Source organism: Aethalodelphis obliquidens, unplaced genomic scaffold (assembly GCF_003676395.1).
Source record: "Aethalodelphis obliquidens isolate GAN/ISIS:26980383/991018 unplaced genomic scaffold, ASM367639v1 scaffold5, whole genome shotgun sequence".
In the NCBI taxonomy this organism is placed as follows: domain Eukaryota; kingdom Metazoa; phylum Chordata; class Mammalia; order Artiodactyla; family Delphinidae; genus Aethalodelphis; species Aethalodelphis obliquidens.
In genome coordinates this window covers 46022256-46043878 of record NW_020837949.1, presented here as the reverse complement: position 1 = coordinate 46043878, position 21623 = coordinate 46022256, and the positions used below count along the sequence as shown (strand labels likewise).

Here is a 21623-nt window from a genome sequence, read left to right as displayed (position 1 = left end):
TTAGGATTCTCTACGTATAGTATCATGTCATCTGCAAACAGTGACAGTTTTACTTCTTCTTTTCCGATTTGGATTCCTTTTATTTCTTTTTCTTCTCTGATTGCTGTGGCTAAAACTTCCAAAACTTTATTGAATAAGAGTGGTGAGAGTGGGCAACCTTGTCTTGTTCCTGATCTTAGTGGAAATGGTTTCAGTTTTTCACCATTGAGAAGTATGTTGGCTGTGAGTTTGTCATATGGCCTTTATTATGTTGAGGTAAGTTCCCTCTGTTCCTACTATCTAGGTTTTTTTATCATACATACGTGTTGAATTTTGTCAAAAGCTTTTTCTGCATCTATTGAGATTATCATATGGTTTTTATCCTTCAATTTGTTAATATGGTTTAACACATTGATTGAATTGAATATATTGAAGAAACCTTATATTCCTGGGATAAACCCCACTTGATCCTTTTAATGTGCTGTTGGATTCTGTTTGCTAGTATTTTGTTGAGAATTTTTGCATCTGTGTTCATCAGTGATATTGGCCTGTAGTTTTCTTTTTTTGTGACATCTTTGTCTGGTTTTGGTATCAGGGTGATGGTGGCCTTGTAGATTGAGTTTAGGAGTGTTCCTCCCTCTGCTGTATTTTGGAAGTTTGAGAAGGATAGGTGTTAGCTCTTCTCTAAATGTTTGATAGAATTCGCCTGTGAAGCCATCTGGTCCTGGGCTTTTGTTTGTTGGAAGATTTTTAATCACAGTTTCAATTTCAGTGCTGTGATTGGTCTGTTCCTATTTTCTATTTCTTCCTGGTTCAGTCTCGGAAGGTTGTGCTTTTCTAAGAATTTGTCCATTTCTTCCAGGTTGTCCATTTTATTGGCATGTAGTTGCTTGTAGTAATCTCTCATGATCCTTTGTATTTCTGCAGTGTCAGTTGTTACTTCTCCTTTTTCATTTCTAATTCTATTGAGTCTTCTCCCTTTTTACTTGATGAATCTGGCTAATGGTTTATCAATTTTTTTTGATCTTCTCAAAGAACCAGCTTTTAATTTTATTGATCTTTGCTATCGTTTCCTTCATTTCTTTTTCATTTATTTCTGATCTGATATTTATGATTGCTTTCCTTCTGCTAACTTTGGGTTTCTTTTTTTTTCTTTCTCTAATTGGTTTAGGTGTACGGTTAGGTTGTTTATTTAAGATGTTTCTTGTTTTTTGAGGTAGGATTGTATTGCTATAAACTTCCCTCTTAGAACTGCTTTTGCTGCAGCCCATAGGTTTTGGGCCATCATGTTCTCATTATCATTTGTTTTTAGGTATTTTTTTATTTCCTCTTTGATTTCTTCAGTGATTTCTTGGTTATTAAGTAATGTATTGTTTAGCCTCTATGTGTTTGTATTTTTTACAGTTTTTTTCCTGTAATTGATGTCTAGTCTCATAGCATTGTGGTCGGAAAAGATACTTGATGTGATTTCGGTTTCCGTAAGTTTACCAAAGCTTGATTTGTGATCCAAGATATGATCTGTCATGGAGAATGTTCCATGAGCACTTGAGAAGAAAATGTATTCTGTTGTTTTTGGATGGGATGTCCTATAAATATCAGTTAAGTCCATCTTCTTTAATGTGTCATTTAAAGCTTGTTTCCTTATTTATTTTCATTTTGGATGATCTGTCCATTGGTGAAAGTGGGCTGTTAAAGTCCCCTTCTATTAGTGTGTTACTGTCGGTTTCCTCTTTAATGGCTGTTAGCATTTGTCCTATGTATTGAGGCGCTTCTATGTTGGGTGCATAAATATTTACAATTCTTATATCTTCTTCTTGGATTGATCCCTTGATCATTATGTAATGTCCTTCTCTGTCTCTTGTAATAGTATTTATTTTAAAGTCTATTTTGTCTGATATAAGAAGTTCTACTCCAGCTTTCTTTTGATTTCCATTTGCATGGAATATCTTTTTCCATCCCCTCACTTTCAGTCTGTATGTGCCCCTGGGTCTGAAGTTGGTCTCTTGTAGACAGCATATATACAGGTCTTGTTTTTATATCCATTCAGCCAGTCTATGTCTTTTGGTTGGAGCATTTAATCCATTTACATTTCAGGTAACTATCAATATGTATGTTCCAATTACCATTTTCTTAATTATTTTGGGTTTGTTATTGTAGGTCTTTTCCTTGTGTTTCCTGCCTGGAGAAGTTCCTTTACCATTTGTTGTAAAGCTGGTCTGTGATGCTAATTCTGTTAGCTTTTGCTTGTCTGTAAAGATTTTAATTTCTCCATCGAATCTGAGTGAGATCCTTGCTGGGTAGAGTAATCTTGGTTGTCGGTTTTTGCCTTTCATCACTTTAAATATGTCCTGCCACTCCCTTCTGGCTTGCAGAGTTTCTGCTGAAAGATCAGCTGTTAACCTTATGGGGATTCCCTTGTATGTTATTTGTTGTTTTTCCCTTGCTGCTTTTAATATTTTTTCTTTGTATTTAATTTTTGATAGTTTGATTAATATGTGTCTTGACTTGTTTCTCCTTGGATTTATCTTGCATGGGACTCTCTGTGCTTCCTGGACTTGATTAACCAATTCCTTTCCCATATTAGGGAAATTTTCAACTATAATCTCTTCAAATATTTTCTCAGTACCTTTCCTTTTCTATTCTTCTTCTGGGACCCCTATAATTCGAATGCTGGTGCATTTAATGTTGTCCCAGAGGTCTCTGAGACTGTCCTCAATTCTTTTTTTTTTTTTTTTTTTTTTGCGGTACACGGGCCTCTCACTGTTGTGGCCTCTCCCGTTGCAGAGCACAGGCTCCAGATGCGCAGGCTCAGCAGCCATGGCTCATGGGCCTAGCCGCTCCGCAGCATGTGGAATCTTCCTGGACCGGGGCACGAACCCGTGTCCCCTGCATCGGCAGGCGGACTCTCAACCACTGTGCCACCAGGGAAGCCCCTGTCCTCAATTCTTTTAATTCTTTTTTATTCTGCTCTGTGGTAGTTATTTCCACTATTTTATCTTCCACGCCACTTATCCGTTCTCTGCCTCAGTTATTCTGCTATTGATTCCTTGTAGAGCATTTTAAATTTCAGTTATTGTGTTGTTCATCATTGTTTGTTTGCTCTTCCGTTCTTCTAGGTCCTTGTTAAACATTTCTTGTATTTTCTCCATTCTGTTTCCAAGATTTTGGATCATCTTTACTATCATTACTCTGAATTCTTTTTCAGGTAGACTGCCTATTTCCTCTTCATTTGGTCTTCATTTGGTTTGGGTTTTCACCTTGCTCCTTCATCTGCTGTGTATTTCTCTGTCTTCTCATTTTGCTTAACTTACTGTGTTTGGGGTCTCCTTTTCGCAGGCTGCAGGTTCATAGTTCCCATTGTTTTTGGTGTCTGCCTGCAGTGGGTAAGGTTGGTTCAGTGCCTTGTGTAGGCTTCCTGGTGGGTGGGACTTGTGCCTGTGTTCTGGTGGATGAGGCTAGTACTTGTCTTTCTCGTGGGCAGGACCACATCTGGTGGTGTGTTTTTGGGTTTCTGTGAACTTAGTATGATTTTAGGCAGCCTCTCTGCCAATGGGTGGGGTTGTGTTCCTGTCTTGCTAGTTGTTTGGCATGGGGTGTCCTGCAATGGAGATTGCTGGTCATTGGCTGGAGCTGGGTCTCAGTGTTGAGACGGAGGTCTGTGGGTGAGCTTTCGCCGATTGATATTATGAGGGCCCGGGAGGTCTCTGGGGGACCAGTGTCCTGAACTTGGCTCTCCCACCTCAGAGGCTCAGGCCTGACACCCTGCTGTAGCACCAAGACTCTGTCAGCCACATGGCTCAGAAGAAAAGGGAGAAAAAAAAAGAAAAAGAAATAAAGTTATTAAAGTCAAAAATTTTAAAAATGATTAAAATTTTTAAAAGTAATTAAAAAAAATAAGAAGAGAGCAGCTAAACCAATAAACAAATCCACCAGTGATAACAAGCGCTAAAAACTATACTAAAAGAAAACGGACAGACAGAACCCTAGGACTAATGGTAAAAGCACACCTATACAGACAGAATCACACAAAGAAGCATGCACATACACACTCACAAAGAGAGAAAAAGAAAAATATATATATAAAAAAGAAAGAGAGAAACCCAATCAATAAACAAATCTGCTAATGATGATAGTCTCTAAATACCAAAGTAAGATAAACATAAAGCCAGAAACAAATTAGACGCAGAAAGCAAACCCAAAGTCTGCAGCTGCTCCCAAAGTCCACCTTCTCAATTTGGGATGATTCGTTGTCTATTCAGCTATTCCAGAGATACAGGGTACATCAAGTTGATTGTGGAGATTTAATCCACTGCTCCCGAGGCTGCTGGGAGAGATTTCCCTTTCTCTTCTTTGTTCGTACAGCTCCCGGGGTTCAGCTTTGGTTTTGGACGCGCCTCTGCGTGTAGGTCTTCTAAGTGTGTCTGTTCTTCCCTCAGACAGCAGGGGGTTAAAGGAGCAGCTGATTAGGGGCCTCTGCCTCACTGAGGGTGGAGGGCAGGGTACGGAATGCGGGGCGACCATGTGGCGGCAGAGGCCAGCGTGACGTTGCACCAACCTGAGACGTGCCATGTGTTCTCCCGGAGAAGTTGTACCTGGGTCACAGGACCCTGGCAGTGGCGGACTGCACAGGCTCCCGGGAAAGGAGGTGCGGATAGCGACCTGTGCTTGCACACAGGCTTCTTGGTGGCTGCACCAGCAGCCTTAGTGTCTCATGCCCGTCTCTGGGCTCCACACTGATAGACGCGGCTAGTGCCCATCTCTTGAGCTCGTTTAGGCGGTGCTCTGAATCCCCTCTCCTCGCGCACCCCGAAACAGTGGTCTCTTTACTTTTAGGCAGTTTGAGACTTTTTCCTGGACTCCCTCGCGGCTATCTGTGGCGCACTAGCCCCCTTCAGACTGTGTTCACGCAGCCAACCCCAGTCCTCTCCCTGGTATCCGACCTCCAAAGCCCGAGCCTCAGCTCCCAGCCCCCAGCCGCCCCGGCAGGTGAGAAGACAAGCCTCTCAGGCTGGTGAGTGCTGGTCGGCACCGATCCTCTGTGCGGGAATCTCTCTGCTTTGCCCTCTGCACCCCTGTTACTGCGCTCTCCTCCGTGGCTCCAAAGCCTCCCCCACCCCGCCACCCCTTGTCTCCACCAGTGAGGGGGCCTCCTAGTGTGTGGAGAGTTTTCCTCCTTCACAGCTCCCTCCCAGACATGGCACGTCACATGCCTTTTCTTTTGTGTCTATTTTTCCTTTTGCCCTACCCAGGTACATGCAGAGTTTCTTGCCTTTTGGGAGGTCTGAGGTCTTCTGCCAGCGTTCAGTAGGTGTTCTGTAGGAGCTGTTCCATATGTAGATGTATTTTTGAGGTATTTGTGAGGAGGAAGGTGATCTGCACATCTTACTCCTTTGCCATCTTGAAGGTCTTCCGCATGTATTGGTCTTGTATCTTGCAACTTTGCTGAACTCATTTATTCTAATAGTTTTTTAAGTGGATTCCTTTTTTTTTTTTTTTTTTTTAATATACAGGAGCATGTCTGTGAAGAGGTAGATTTGCTTCTTCCCTTCCTCTCTGGATGCCTTTTGTAGTCTAATTGCCCTGGCTAGAACTTCCAATACAGTGTTAAATAGAAGTGGTGAAAGCAAGCACCTTTATCTTACTCCTGATCTCAGGGGAAAAACATCCAGTCTTTTGTCATTGGGTGTGATGTTAGCTGTGGGGTTTTTGTAGATGCCTTTATCAGGTTGAAGAAGTTCCCTTCTATACCTAGTTTGTTAAGAGTTTTTATTATGAAAGGGTATTGGATTCTGTCAAATGCTTTTTATACATTTAGTGAGATAATCATGTGATACCTTAGAAATATTAAAGAAAAATCCAACTCAGGGTTGAAGTGAAAAATGGACATCTATTAGTCCATGTAACTGAAAAGTCCAGAGGGTATCTTATCTACAGGTATTACACAGTCTGATCGAAGTGTTCAAAAAATGTCATTAGATTTGCTTCCTTTCCCTGCCTCCCTCAGATCCTCCCACCCGCTTTCCTTGTATGTGTCGATCATGTTTAGGTCCATGTGATGGCAAAATGACTTCCAGCAGCTCCAGGTAAACATCTTTGAGACCAAAGAAAAAAGAGAGACAGTCTCCATTTCTCTCCACCTTTCCCCAGTCCCAGCAAAAGTCCCAGAATTATTTCTGGTTGGGTCCCTTGCCTGTCTTGGAACATATCATTGAGGAAAGGGGATGTGAAGCTCCATTTAAGCCTGAATCATAGGCCCACCCTGGGGCTAGTCAGCCCAACCCAAACTACATGGATAGAGTGTGCAGAAGGGGGTTTTCAGGAACAGAAATGTGGGAGGTGGATGCTGGGTTGCCAAAAATAAATGTCCACTGTACCTTCTATAGTGAAATAATCCAAGATAATACAAAATATGTGAAATTGGCATTTAAATACTTTAACCCCCTAGCCCATCCCTGGCAGCAGTAGCTTCTATGAGCTAAAACTTTTCCCTGCTCATGGAAGTTTCTTGTCTAATCTTCTAAGCAGGGAGTTTGGCTGACACCACTTTCCATGTCTAGTAAGGGATGGCAAAAAAAAGGGAGTAGGGTTGGACAGGAAGATAGTCTAATGGTAATTGAATGGATCAGGGACTGGTATAGACCCCCAGTTTTCATCTGCTCTTTTGTTACCTTGAATCTTTTATCATTTTCAAGTGTATTAGGGTTCTCCAGAGAAACAGAGCCATATATACACATATGAGGAGATTTATGATAGGAATTGGCTCATGCAGTTACGGAGACTGTGAAGTCCTACAGTCTTTTCTCAGCAAGCTGGAGAACCAGGAAGGCTGGTAACACAATTCAGTCCGAGTTTACAGGCCTGAGAATCGAGGGTGGTGGATGGTTCAAGTCCTGGTCTGAGTCTAAAAGCCCAAGAATGAGGAGCATCAGTGTCCAGGGCAGGAGAAGATGGATGTTGCAGCTCAGGCACAGAGAGGAGATTCACCCTTCCTCTGCCTTTCTGTTCTACTCAGGCCCTCATTAGATTGGATGATGTCCACCCGCATTGTTGATGGTAATCTTCACTCAGTCTGCCGATCCAAATGCTAATATCTCCCAGAGACCCCCTCACAGACACACCCAGAAATAATGGTTTACCAGCTATCTGAGCATCTGGTAGGCCAGTCAAGTTCATACATGAAATTAGCCATCACCCAAACCAAGGTAACAGCAGATTAATTTAAAACAGGAAGTGCATTAATGGCCTCTTCATCATGCATGCCTCTTTTCTCATGCAATTCATGCATCATTCCTGAGCTGTATCTGAGCTTCCCAGGAGTGTACATCGTGAAAGAGCAGTGTGTCTCTACATTACTCTGGACTCTCCATTGCTCTGCCATTAAATCTCAGATAATGGGAATGAGACGTCTGTGGTCTCTTAACATGCCTTCTGAAATTCTAGGAACTTTATGCTTTAAGGAAAAGTTTTTCTTGGTCATAGTTTTTATAGTTACAAACTACAGAATAAAATAATTGAAACTCTTCTAGTGTCATTATAACTTTTCCTAGGTAAATACAGAACCTATTACAGAGAAGGTATTATTTCAGTTACTATTATCATTTACAAGCTACTTTTAAAATATATTGCAGCTGTGCTGTGTGCGTGTGTGTGTGTGTTTGGGTTATTTAACATTTTTCAGATTCCTGTAAGATAAACCTAGTTTATACCACATTTTTTCAATTTTTAGGCATTTTTTTTCACATTCCAACAGCTCTGAAGTCATGAAGCATCTGAGAATGAGTATCATGTCATTGCTTAATGGGCAGGTTATTTTTTGTTTTTTTTTAATTGAAGTATAATTGATTTACAATGTGTTAGTTTCTGGTATACAGCAAAGTGACTCAGTTATATATATATATTTTCTTTTTCATATTCTTTTCCATTATAGGTTGTTAGAAGAGATATTGAATACAATTCCCTGTGCTATACATTAGGACCTTGTTGTTTATCTATTTTCTATACAGTAGTTTGCATCTGCTAATCCCAAACTCCTAATTTATCCCTCCCCCTTTGATAACACTTTGATAACCATAAGTTTGTTTTCTATGTCTGAGTCTATTACTGTTTTGTAAGTTCATTCGTATCTTATTTTAGATTTCACACATAAGTGATATCATATGATATTTGTCTTTCTCTGTCTGATTTACTTCACTTAGTATGATAATCTCTAGGTCCATCCGTGTAGCTGTAAATGGAATTTTTTCATTCTTTTTTATGGCTGAGTATTCCTTTGTGTGTGTGTGTGTGTGTGTGTGTGTGTGTGTGTGTACACACACCACATCTTCTTTATCCATTCATCTGTCGATGGACATTTAGGTTGCTTCCATGTCTTGGCTATTGTAAATAGTGCTGCTGTGAACATAGGGGTGCATGTAGCTTTTTGAATTAGAGTCTTTTCCAGATATATGCCCAGGAGTGGGATTGCTGGATCATACAGTAACTCTGTTTTTAGTTTTTTAAGAAACCCCCATACTGTTTTCCATAGTGGCTGCACCAATTTACATTCCCACCATCAGTGTAGCACGGTTCCCTTTTCTCCACACCCTCTCCAGCATTTATTATTTGTAGACTTTTTAATGATGGCCATTCTGACCGGTGTGAGGTGACACCTCATGGTAGTTCTGATTTGCATTTCTCTGATAATTAGTGATGTTGAGCATCTTTTCATGTGCCTCTTGGCCATCTGTATGTCTTCTTTGGAGAAATGACTGTTTAGGTCTTCTGCCCATTTTTTGATTGGGTTGTTTGTTTTTTGTTATTGAGTTGTATGAGCTATTTGTGTATTTTGGAAATTAAGCCTTGTCGGTCACATCACATGCAAATATTTTAGTTTATCTTCAAATTAATGGTATGTGATGGTTAATTTTTTGTGTCAACTTGCCTGGGCCATGGGGTGCCCAGACATTTGACCTAACATCATTCTGGGTGTGTCTGAGGGTGTTTCTGGATGAGATTAACATTTGAACTGATAGACTGAGTAAAGTAAATCGCTTTCCCTAGTGTGAGTGGATCTCATCCAGTCAGTCGGAGACCTAAGTAGAACAAAAAGGCTGAGTAAGGGGTAGCTCCTCCTGCTTGATTGTTGAGCTGGGATACTGGTCTTTTCCGGTTTTCTCAGTCTCACTGAAACACTGGCTCTTCTTGGGTCTCAAGCCTGATGACTTTTGGACTGGAATTACAAATTGGCTCTCCTGATTCTCTAGCTTGCTGACTGCAGATCTTGGAATTTTGCAGCCTCTATAATTGCATGAGAAAATTCCTTATAATAAATTATATATAGATATACATACATATTATTGGTTCTGTTTCTTTGGAGAACCAAGACTAATACAGATGGGGTCCTAAATTATAAAATATGATGATTGAGGGTATGCTGAACTCCCTCTACTTGAGAGTCATAGTGGATTTGGAGAGTGTTCACACCAAACATAATCATGGGAGTTGAGCTGTAAGGGAGAAGATGCTACTGTTCTATACCAGGATAGCTTTCTAGCAATGGGGAGTCAAGGTTTGGGGGTTGTTATGCCAGGAGGGACAGTGTTAGAAAGACATAGTTTTCTTCCCAACTCTGTTGTGTACTTCCTGTGTGACTTTAGATAGGTCACTTAATCTACCTGGGATTGGTTTCCTTCTCTGTAACATGAGCTGGTTGGACTAGGTGATTTCAAAGGCCCTTTCCGTTTCTCAGATTCTTAGGAATTGATTCTTCTGTTTCAGTGAGGGGAGATGGCATAAGGTATAAATAATGACTCTCTTGCAAAGGGCTAAAATATCACTAATAATATCTGACTCCAGGAGTGTTGATTATCTACTCAACAAGACAATCTGATGATCAGTTTGATTTCCTGGATTGTAATGTTTGTGCCAAGAATAGTAGCCCTCGGGTTTGTGTTTCCGTAAAATTTGAAGCCAAGGTCAGGAAGCATCACCTTCTGAAATAAAATGTTCAAGTTCACCCCAAGAGGTTTTCTAGCCAGTAATCAACTTGTGGGGGTGTTGAGATAAGGCCGTGGGGCTCCTGATGTCCAGTAAAGGGTCTAGGTTCATCGTTGGGAAGGAAGTCCCCAGTATAAGATGGAATAAGAGGAACATAAGCCATAGTTGTAGAATACATTACTCATCTTTGATTGAGAAGGCTTATAGGGAAGGGTATTTCAGTGACTGGTATGAGGGTGGGTATTGAGAATTGGTCTTTATCCAGTTTTGTTTAAGGAAGTGAGAGATGTGGTACCTGAGCAGGCCTGAGTGTTCTGGTTCCTAGAAAGCAGACCCTGATGAAATAAATGATGAGTGAAACATCTCGCTTGCCACCTAACTCCTGTGCCTGAGCTTAGATTTAGTGCTGACCATTCAGCCTCCTGATTAAAAATGTAAGTTTCCCCGAACTATGATCTTAGGCTATGGGTGCTCCAGGCAGCATACTAATCTTCTGTTATAACGTAATAAATTGATGCTGTTACCAGAAGGGGAACCCCTTCCAGGGCCCAAGAGTGGGCTCTTGTCTAACACCCGGGAATGAATTGTCCGAGGAGACACACATGCTGACAAAGCAAAAGACTTTATTGGGAAGGGGCCCCCTGGGGGGAGAGCAGCGGGCAAAGGAAACCCAGGAGAACTGCTCTGCCACGTAGCTCACATCTCAGGTTTTATGGTAATGGGGTTAGCTTGCCGGGTTGTCTCTGGCCAGTCATCTTGCTTGTGCCCATATTTGGTCCAATTCCTGGTGACGCACGCATCTCTCAGTCAAGGTGGTTTCCAGCGTCAGGGTTTCTGGGACATCGGCAGGACATATTATGGCTGGCATCTCCTCCCTCCTTTTGGCCCCTCCCGATTTCTGCCAGCTGGTGGTAGCTGGTCAGTTCCGTGTTTCTTATTGAGACCTCCTGTTGTGAGATAACTCGTGCAAGCAGTTATTATTCTGCCTGGCCAGGGTGGGCGGTTTCAGTTAGTGGTTCCCTAAAAATACTACTGTGACATCAGTTGGTGACTTACGTATTTAGCTGGTGTGGATCAATTCCCAAGGGCCCATCAGGTATGTACCTGAGCCAGCCCTTGGGGCTCTGCGCAAAGCGCCTGCCAGCCTTCGCTCCAGCTGTCTCAGCTGTAGAAGAGTCTAGTGAGAAAATGTATCCTTAAAAGCCTATGGCATTTCAGAGAAGGAAAAAATACATCTGATGAGGAGACTGACAAGGCTTATGCAGAGGTAGTCAGGGATGACATTTTAGGAAGATCCAGTTTGAGCAAAAGCCCTGAGGCAGGCACACAGCAAGTAAGTTTGGTTTGACTAGAACATAGGTTGTGTAAGAGGACTAGATAAGACGTGTGTTTCCACTGAATATGGTTCGTCCCCTGAAATACTGTGAAGTAAAAGTAGTTAAGCCCTTGAATGTTTTAAGATTATTCCATTTCAGTGGATCAATACCAAATAGTAAGTTTAAAGTTATCTTTCCTTAGGGAACATATGACCCTAGGCAGGCTTATTAGACAGCACTACGTATGATGTTGAAAGGGCAGCATAATCTTTTATCTCATTTCTAGGTTTGAAATAATTTTCCTTAACCAGAGGGGAGGAGAGCAAGTATGTTAACAATAATCTTTGGAAAATAATAATCTTTTATCTTAGAAAAAGTAAAAATCAAAGATTACTAGTACTGTTTTAGGGGGAAAAAGGAATAAAAATCATAAGTAATCCCATTACCTAGAGAATCATCACCATATTTATTGCTGATCCTTCCAGACTTCTATGCAAAAATGAGATCAAACATACAGATCTTTTCTAACTTATTTCTTTCCCTTAGAATTTTCCCCCAGAATGTAAGTTCCTTGGAGCTAGAATCCAGCATCCTTTGTTAGGTCCTATTCCTATGTCCTGGGAAGCAGTCATTGAGACCATGCTCTTGCTTCTGTTTTCAGGTTGGCAGCCTCGGTGGTTCCTTCTCTGTGGGGGAATATTATCTTATTATGATTCTCCTGAAGATGCTTGGAAAGGTTGCAAAGGGAGCATTCAGATGGCGGTGTGTGAAATTCAAGGTGAGAAGCCAAGACACTTGCAGGTTTTATTTTTCTTTCTGTTTCTCCCCCAAAATAAAAAAAACCACTGGCTTCTGTGTGCCTTTCTTTGCTGCTCCCATAGCATAAAGATATATAATGTTACGTCCCCCAGAAAAAGTCTTACAAGTAAGACCTAAAACTGCAGCGAGTTTTTACAAGGAGCTTGGTTTAGAGGTAGTCAGAATAAATGAGAGCAATGTGCTTAGTAACCACACATGTAGTGCTCATTCCTTGGTCACCTGCTCACCTCGGGCTTGTGGCAGTTTGCTAAGCTTATTTGTCTTTTTATTGCAACATCAAACACTTCTGTGTTTAAATCACGACGCATACACACCTTCTCACCACCACCACCATGCTCAAAACTAAACAAGCAAACACCTGACAGACCTACAAATAGCCTTTTCTTCTTGGTTTTGAGAATCTTGAGACATGCTGAGAGGATGTGGCTCAGAAACCGACTAGAAGGGAATTTGGGGCATGGGGCTCGGGGGGTGGAGGAGAGTGTGCCTTGCTTGTTTCTTCTCCTAAAGTGTTCTAAGGGAATTCTCACATTTTTGATAAGACTAGTGAAGGAAAGTAGAAAGGAAAACTATTGTGTTCTTGATTGCTTTTCAATAACCCAAGGAGATAAAGAGCACATCCTTACTTGTTTGCATCAAGCCTTTTTGGCCACAGAGCAGCATACTTTACACACACACACACACACACACACACACACCAGAAGAGAGATTTTTCCTCTCTCCTCTTATAAATGATCCTAAGGAGATTTAAGTGATTCTTTTTTAGGCCAAAGTCCTGGTGAGACCTTGGAGCCAATTGCAGTTTTCCCTCTCCATTAGCAGAGACCTCTAGGAAGAGATAAATAAACCAGGAGAAGTAGTAAGGGCTGACATCCTCTCTTGGAAGAAGCTCTCAGTGACTGGCGCGCCAGTTAAGCTCAAGAATTTGGGTGGAGTGGAGGCTACCCAGATAGGGCTTTTCTGGGTTTCTGACCTCTCTATGTCTTGCTCCCAGTTCATTCTGTAGATAACACACGCATGGACCTGATAATCCCTGGGGAACAATATTTCTACCTGAAGGCCAGAAGTGTGGCTGAGAGACAACGGTGGCTGGTAGCCTTGGGGTCAGCCAAGGCTTGCCTGACAGACAGTAGGACGCAGAAAGAAAAAGGCAAGTATTGATTGTCCTCTGGACTGGGAACCCTGGGAATCACCTAGTGGCATCTCTGGGTTCCCATATTTGTTATCTTGCTTCTGACCACCTAGCCATAGCCAGCTTTTTTTCTTTTTTTTAAAGTAGTTATGTATTCAGTAGTTTATTTATTTATTTTTGGCTGTGTTGGGTCTTCGTTTCTGTGTGAGGGCTTTCTCTAGTTGCGGCCACTCTTCATCGCGGTGTGCCGGCCTCTCACTATCGCTGCCTCTCTTGTTGCGGAGCACAGGCTCTGGACTCGCAGGCTCCAGCGGCCATGGCTCACGGGCCTAGTTGCTCCGTGGCATGTGGGATCTTCCCAGACCAGGGCTCGAACCAGTGTCCCCTGCTTTGGCAGGCAGATTCTCAACCACTGCGCCCCCAGGGAAGCCCCCATAGCCAGCTTTTTATATCATGCAAGTGCTGTATATCTCAGTGGACCTTAAACAGTCTATACCTGACTCTTCTTTCTTAGCATGTCATAGTAGAAAGAATGCAGGTTTTGGAGCCAGATACAACTGGGTTCAAATCATGGCTTTGTGACCTTGACATAGGTCACTTAACCTCTCTAATCTTCAGTTTCCTTATATTTTGAAAAGAGGTAATTACCTATCTTAGAAGGATTACCATGAGGTACCTCGTCTGGCACAAAGTTGACTTTTGGTAAAGAGTAGCTGAGCCAGAGAAGCCTTGGATGTGGTATTTCCTGCAGTAACAGCCCGCTTTCCCCGCCCTGTTCCTGGGGTAGATGGATACTTAATTGTCAGGTTGCTGCTGCTTAATGCTCGTTGACTCAACATCATTAGGTCTCCTGAGAACCACGGCATAACTTTCTATTTTGCCTGGGTCACGAGTGCCAGGGCTTACTGCCTGAGCTCTGCCTTCCCAGCCCCCCAGCCTCGAATGTACACCTGAAAAGATTGGTGGGAGAGAGGGGCCTCTGGGAACAAGTGTTTCAGGGGACCTTTCTCATGACACATATGGCAGATGTGCTTAACTCTTCAAGTAGACACAGTAAAATGACCTATTTGTTGGTTGTTTTTCAATGCTAAGTCGAGAGCAAATTCTAGACACTGTCAGCTCTGACTCAGATCAGGTGGTAATGTGCAGCTTTTTCACGGAGAAGCAAGCAGAGGCAGTTACGATTGTAGCCGAGCCCTCAGCGCCAGGATGGCTGGAGTGCCGTGCTAATGAAGGAGCAGCAGGTGTGCAGAGGGTGCCGTTCGCCTTGCCAGGCAGCATGCTGGACCAGTCCTCTGAATTCACAAGCTGTCTTATTAGTGGTAATTGCATGTTACAGAACACTGTTTCCCAGTTTTGAGCACTGGATAGATAGCTGTGACCCCATTTTACAGATAGGAAAATTGTGGCAGAACTGAGGCCAAAACCCTGAACCCTTGACTGTTCCCAGTTCTGACACAAGTGGATCAGAGGTATACTGTCTCCTTCTTCCTGTACTGGTGATCATTAAATATGTTGGCTCAAGAAATAATGTAGATTACTTCAGAAGACTAGAAATCTCCTTCTTCTCTTTTTCTTGCTCCCATAACTTCAAATATGTCATATCTGTAACCCATACTATAAACATCTGACTTTAGGCATAGATTATATTTCACTTATCTGTATAGTATGCTAACTAGTATATCAGTTATTTATTCTGGGAATTAAATTACGTTTTCATCGTTTTGTTATTTAGAGTTTGCTGAAAACACTGATAACTTGAAAACTAAAATGTCGGAACTAAGACTCTACTGTGATCTCCTTGTTCAGCAAGTAGATAAAACAAAAGAAGTGACCGCAACTGGTGTGTCCAATTCTGAGGTAAAATACCATTCTTCTTAGCCACGTGACAAGTAGCCCCAGATGTTGCTTACAGGTGCTGCTTATTCTCACATAATCCCTACCTTGGAATTTACTGTTTTTCAGAGAAAAAAAGTGACAGACTTCAACAAAGAGAAGAAGTGTGTGCATTTCAGCATATGGAAGCGTATAGTTTTCCTTCCTGGGATGAATTCAGGATTAATTAATTGCTAATTTTGGAACTTTTAACTTTAGTACTGATGTACTAAAATATGTGTCTCTCCAGTTTGCATAACTTTCTAAAATATAGCCTTAGCTGTCTGGCAGAGCCATTTCTATACTACGCATGTGGCTCCGAAGGTGACAGCATCATGTCTGTCAGTAATATGTATCTGTCACCTCTGATGAGACTGTAACAGGATTTTATTTCACCGTAATAGATGTTCTGCTTGAGTAGAGACTAGTGCTTTCAAAGATAGAGACACAGCTTTATTTCTCTCCATCATCAGCAAGGATTGTGATTTTTATCATTTATTAATGAAATTGTTATTTACTCATTCTAAAACATATATTAAAAGATCTATCTGGTGTTAAGCTATGTATTGAATGGTTCACATTAACCAGAGAGGGGTCTCTGCTCTGCTCTCAGAGAAGTTATCTGAAAAACAGTGCCCACAAAATGAAGAATCTGTAGATTATAATTAATGGTTTTAAATTACTTTTCTTAGGTAGTGTATCACTATGCTACTAGTAATATATGTGCTCTAAGTTTTTCTAATAAAGGTGGTTTAACTCACTTTCACTCACTTTTTGGGGGTCTCTCTTACTCATTCAGCAACTGCCTATCGTGTACGAGATAACTGTGCTGCGGGAGGGAGATGGGAGGGGTACCAAAACACTTCAGTCCTGCTTTTGGGATGTTAGAGACTAGAGCATTGATTCTCAACCCAGAGCAGTTTTGCTCCTCAGGAGACATTGGGCAACCTCTGAGACACTTTTGGTTGTCACTGCTGGGGGAGTGCTGTTGGCATCTAAGGGGTAGAGGCTGGACGCTGCTTAATATCTGCAATGCATAGGAGAGCCACTCCCCCTATATCCCCTGCTCCAGTAAGCCAGCCCCAAATGCCAGTGATGCCAAGGTAGAGAAGCCCTGTTCTAGTAGGAAGGGAAAAAGTGAACACAGCAATGTTTAATTCTAGGAAGTGTTTATAGTAAGTGCCTTGGGAACTTGCTTATGAAACTGTGGTTATGATATTGTGATTTATAATAAGAAATATATGTTTGGTCTTTGTCTAGTTTTTGGCACAGAGCTCCAAAAAATAACCCTTGGAATTTCCAGGTGATAAAAAGTGTCTTTGTTATGTTAATTGGAAAATACTAAGGATAGAGGCTCTGGTTGACTGTAGACCCAAGCAAGTGATTAGAGGGTTGGAACTTTCATTCCTACCCCCTCCCCTCCTGGGAGGGGAGAGGGACTGAAGATTGACTTCAGTCACCCTTGGCCAATGATTTAATCAATCGTGCCCATTTAACGAAGCTTCCATAACCCACAGCATGGGGTTTGGAGAGCTCCCGAGTTGGTGAATATGTGTTGACTGGGGAGAGTGGCATACTCAGGGAGCATGGAAGCGCCAAGCCCCTTCCCACATGCCTTGCCCTATGCATCTCTCCCATCTGGCTGTTCCTGAGTTATATGCTTTTATAATATACTGGCAGTCTAATAATTTAAATGTTTCTTTTAGTTCTGTGAGCTGCTCTGGCAAAGTAATTAAACACAAGGAGGGGGTTGTTGGAATCTTCAGTCTAGAGTGGGTCAGTCAGTAGCACAAGTGACACCCTGAACTTGCCATTGGTGTCTGAAGTGGGGGTGGGGAGCAATCTTGTAGGACTGAGCGCTTAACCTGTGAGATTTGACACTATTTCCAGGTAAATTGTGTCAGAATTGTAAGACACCCGGCTGGTGTCCAAGAATTTCTTGGTGGTGTGGAAAAAAACCACACATTGTAATTGGTGTCTGAAAAATAGTGGTTCACGACCAGTAACATCTAGCTTGTTAGAAATACAAAATTGAGGAAAATATAGAGGCTATGGCTAAAGAACAAAATTCAACTGAGTAAAATTTAAAGATCTTATTAGCTTTATTCAGCAATTCATAAATCAGGCAGCGTCCAGTCTAGCAGGTAGAAAGGAGCTGTGAAGAGCTATACCAGGCTAGAGATCTTTATGGACCAAAGTGAGCAGGAACAAGGAAGTTATACTGGGCATTTGCTGAATGGTTAAAGCAGGGTTACTTTTCTTATATGGAGCAAAGGGAAGTCTTGGAGCCAGGTCAGTACACTAACTTGTGCTGAGCAGGCAAGCACTGATTGGTTGACCTAGGCCTGCCTTTTCTGGGAGAGCCCAGCATAGAAACTTGGATAAGTTTTTGGTTTGCTGTTGTGAGACTTAGCATGAGTGACTCCATCTTGGGCCCAATCTGGTAACTTTAATGCCACTAAGATGTGGTTACCAAACTCTCTAGTCAGGGGGTAGCCTCAGTTTCCTGAACAACTTATTAATATCAATATCCAGAGGAAAAACAACCTGAGCAAGTAAAATAACTTGGAGAAAAAAATGATTAGATATTCAGAATAATTCCAGTTGCTGAAACCTCTTAGACTCATCTGTACTGAAAGACTCATCTGTACTGTGATTTGTGGTTTCTAATGCTTCTATTCTAGAACTTCATTTTTACTCAGACAGTGGGAGACATTTTTCCATTGATCCCCCTGGTCTTCAGTCCATGTAATTCTGTTTGGTGTCTGCCACCCCTTAGAGACCGCAAACTCCACAAGGGCTCAGCGCCTAGCACCTGACATACTGCTGTCATATAGTGTTGTTGAGTTGAGAGAAGTCGTTGCCTTCAGTTGGAGTGGTGGGTGAGCATGAAGGGCAGATTGAGGGTAAGGCTTGCGTATGATTAATAGATAAGTTGGACTTGCTCAGTCTTTTTCTTTTATAACTGATACCCATATTTGTCCAGCAAAATAGACGGGTACACGATTATTGTTATCACCCGTTATTAGCTGGATAAAACCTCTAAGGACATTCCACAACTGGGCTTTTTCCTTTTTGGCAAGGTAAAGGAGTCTTCACCTTGGTTGTTTTGTAGGAGGGAATTGATGTGGGAACTCTGCTGAAATCAACCTGCAATACTTTTCTGAAGACGTTGGAAGAATGCATGCAGATCGCAAACGCAGCCTTCACTTCTGAGCTGCTCTATCGCACTCCCCCAGGATCACCTCAGCTGGCCATGCTCAAGTCCAACAAGGTAACAGACCAGGTCAGCTTGGCTGCAGTAGGGCATGATGAAAAGTTAAGAAAGTGATATGCTGAGCTAAGTGCTCCATCACCCTTTGGCAACCGATAAAGACATTTTTGTAGTGGACTTTCTTTTATGTCCACTATTATATATGCCCTTAGTCCCTCGTATCCAGTCAGTTAGTGTTGGCAGTTTTACCACCTGAACATGTCTCTCTCTGATGTAGCTAGTTTCTCGTCTCCAGCCTCCTTGTCCAGGGAGTCTTGTTGAGATTGGTGATAGCCTTCTAACTAGTTGCCTTCAACTTGACTCTTCCAGGCAGCCTACAGTGTTTCTGTTCATGCAGTGTAAATTGGGCCACTTCACCTAAAACTTTTAGTGGCTCCCTCATTGCCTACAGGTTAAAGTCAAAACGTCTTAGCCCCTTCCCACATCACCAACCTCTTTCTTTTTCATAACCTGGCTTGAACGTTATTAACTGCTTGTAGCTCCCCCACTTCTTTGGGCCATTTCCCAGTACCAGGAATGCCCTTCTCACCTGTCTTTCCCTGCTTAGCTCTTATTCATCCTTTAAAATTTAATCTCTCTTTCCCTGAATCCCTTAGTTGGGCTAAGAGTTCCTCCTCTACGCATACCCCTATTTTAGCCTTATTCTATATTGAAAGTACCTTAAGGGCAAGAACCCCATACTGTTTACCTTTATGCTTCCAGTGTTTGATACAATGCTGTATCATAGTTTGGTATTTAATAATATTTAATGAGTGTAATAGTAATTACAAGAAAGCTAACCACCAAGGGTATAAATACGGTAATTAGGCCCTTCAAAAGACCATCTTCCTTTTTCTTAGAAATTTGGGTATCCTTATTTGAGACTGGTTGGGATCAATGACTCCTTTCTTTTGGGAAGACCTAAAATTATTCCTCTTGAGTGGGGCAGTGTGTGTTATGATCATATTTACCACTTTCATATGTGATAAAACTCTAAATATATTCTGTTGGGAGTTTAACATGTGAATTTTCTTTTCTTTGCTTCTTTTAAAGATGAAACATCCTATTGTACCAATTCATAATTCATTGGAAAGGTACAGTAACATTTTTTGTTTTTTCCTCTTTCTAAAAATATAAAAATAAGGATATTGGTATTCCTTTTTTTTTTTTTTTTTAAGAAATTACGTGGTGGGCTTCCCTGGTGGTGCAGTGGTTAAGAATCCACCCGCCAATGCAGGGGACACAGGTTCAAGCCCTAGTCCAGGAAGATCCCACTTGCCGCGGAGCAACTAAGCCCGTGTGCCACAACTACTGAGCCTGTGCTCTAGAGCCCACGCGCCGCATCTACTGAAGCCCACGTGCTCTAGAGCCCGTGCTCCGCAACAAGAGAAGCCACCGCATTGAGAAGCCCATGCACAGCTACAAAGAGTAGCCCCTGCTCACTGCAACTAGAGAAAGCCCATGTGCAGCAACAATGACCCAACACAGCCAAAAAGAATAAATAAATTTTAAAAAGAAAAGAAAAGAAATCATGTGGTGGTTTTTCTCATGGTTTGAGATGATACCAGAGGTGAACCTGAAGCACTGCAAATCTTTCATTCAGCACTGACTACTAGGGAAGATGCTTGCATTTCCCCAGGATGTGGATCTCACCCACCACATCTAATAACTTTTCATTTCTCTGCTGTACTGAGTATTGGAACCTCCTCTCTTGTGAAGGAGCCGAACATTGATTTAAATGTGGTTTTATCAGAAAAGACAGTGCTATTTTGTTTCATTGAAAAATACAAATCCTAGGTAGCTTTACAGGTTGGAAAAAGAACATAATATCAAAATCTGAACTACTGAAAAAAAGTACACTTTTACACAGTTGTGTTCCTATTATTTAGGGTCTTTATTCAGTTATTATTTCATATAAGCATTCCTGTATTTTGACATTGTCCATGTATTTGTCCTTTCAAGTTATTATTTAATATTTTCATCTCTTTATATACAGTTGTTTGTTTCTTTAGTACAAGGATTGTTCCCCAATTTGGTTAATAATTTTCTCCTGATCTAAATATTTCTACTAGGAACATCTTTGTAGATTTTTTTTTCTTTTGAGGTATTTCATCAATATACTCCTATATTTTTAATTGCCAAGTTGAAATACGGTATTTTTTTAGAAAAACAAATGCTTTTCCTGGAGTCCACATGTAGCTTGGACCTTTTCCCTTTATTCGTATTTGAAGAAAATGGTTTTGTTCTAATTTGGCTGAGTCTAGTTATTTATAATAAGATGTTATGATTGTCCCTTTAACAGAATCAGTTATTTCACTTGCATGTTAAGTAGCCTTTCATGTTACCTTAAAAGAGCAACAGATACTCAGGATGTATTGTGTCCTCCTGGGTTTTTTTGGTCTTCCTTGACCACAGCTGTGGCTTCTAGACAGTTAACTGCTAGGCAAACAAATGGAAGTGGCCAGTGATTTGAGAGGTGAGGAGAGAGGAAAAAACCTTCCAGGGAGAAGCTGAGGAAAGTGAGAAAAAGTGTTGAATGTGGTACCTGTAGAAAAGCTGATTGAAAACCCAGGTGCTATCAGTGAATATTTCCTGCTGCTGGTGGGGAGCAGGAAGTTGGAGTCAGCTGAGGGTGCATGAAGAGCCATGAATGGCTCTTTGGTCTCTGAACTTCAGCCTGGAGACAGGCCTGCTCCCAGCACAGGAGGATACCCGCCTTTGAGGCAGGAGGGTGGGGTGAGAGATTTGGCTTGACTTAACAGTTCTGTTTTTCAATCAGTGTTAAAAGGAGTTGGTAGTTGTGGTTGTGGACCCTTCCCCATCCCTCAGAATAGGACCTATCTGTGCAGTCTATTTGTGACCAAATAATTGGACTTCTTGGCTTTTTTCCTTTTAAAAAAATTTTAGGCAAACAGAGTTAAACAGTTGTGAGAATGGATCTTTACATATGGAAATAAATGATGATGAAGAAATCCTAATGAAAAACAAGAGCTCCTTATGTTTGAAACCTGCAGAGACAGATCGCAGCATATCAAGTGAAGAAAATACAGATGATAATGTAACAGGTAAAAACAAAAAAGATGTGAGGCAAACCATTGAATAAAAGGATCATGGGGCTTTGATTCATTATCCATGATGCGACACTTGATAGGGACTGACCTCAAGACAGCGTGCTAGGTAGCTCCCGAGGCAGCTGTTCGTAAGATAACAGAGTTCACTTGAAAACGTTCTGCCATCCCACCTGACCCCCCTATTGAAAAGGCAGAATGAAGAG

The 21623-nt window shown here is 41.7% G+C and overlaps 1 protein-coding gene across 9 annotated transcripts in view; it reads left to right on the top strand.

The window, feature by feature from the left end:
• PLEKHA8 (pleckstrin homology domain containing A8) overlaps positions 1 to 21623 on the top strand; it is a 102499-nt gene that overhangs the window by 53525 nt on the left and 27351 nt on the right. For 8 of the 9 annotated variants that reach the window (XM_027102286.1, XM_027102282.1, XM_027102287.1 and 5 more), the window contains 6 exons: positions 11932 to 12048; positions 13084 to 13239; positions 14957 to 15081; positions 18212 to 18382; positions 19403 to 19443; positions 21257 to 21414. In XM_027102286.1, coding sequence (XP_026958087.1) covers positions 12027 to 12048; positions 13084 to 13239; positions 14957 to 15081; positions 18212 to 18382; positions 19403 to 19443; positions 21257 to 21414 — 673 coding nt within the window. In that variant the 5' untranslated portion in view covers positions 11932 to 12026. The remainder of the gene's footprint in view (positions 1 to 11931; positions 12049 to 13083; positions 13240 to 14956; positions 15082 to 18211; positions 18383 to 19402; positions 19444 to 21256; positions 21415 to 21623) is intronic. The other variant, XM_027102283.1, reaches the window with a different exon arrangement.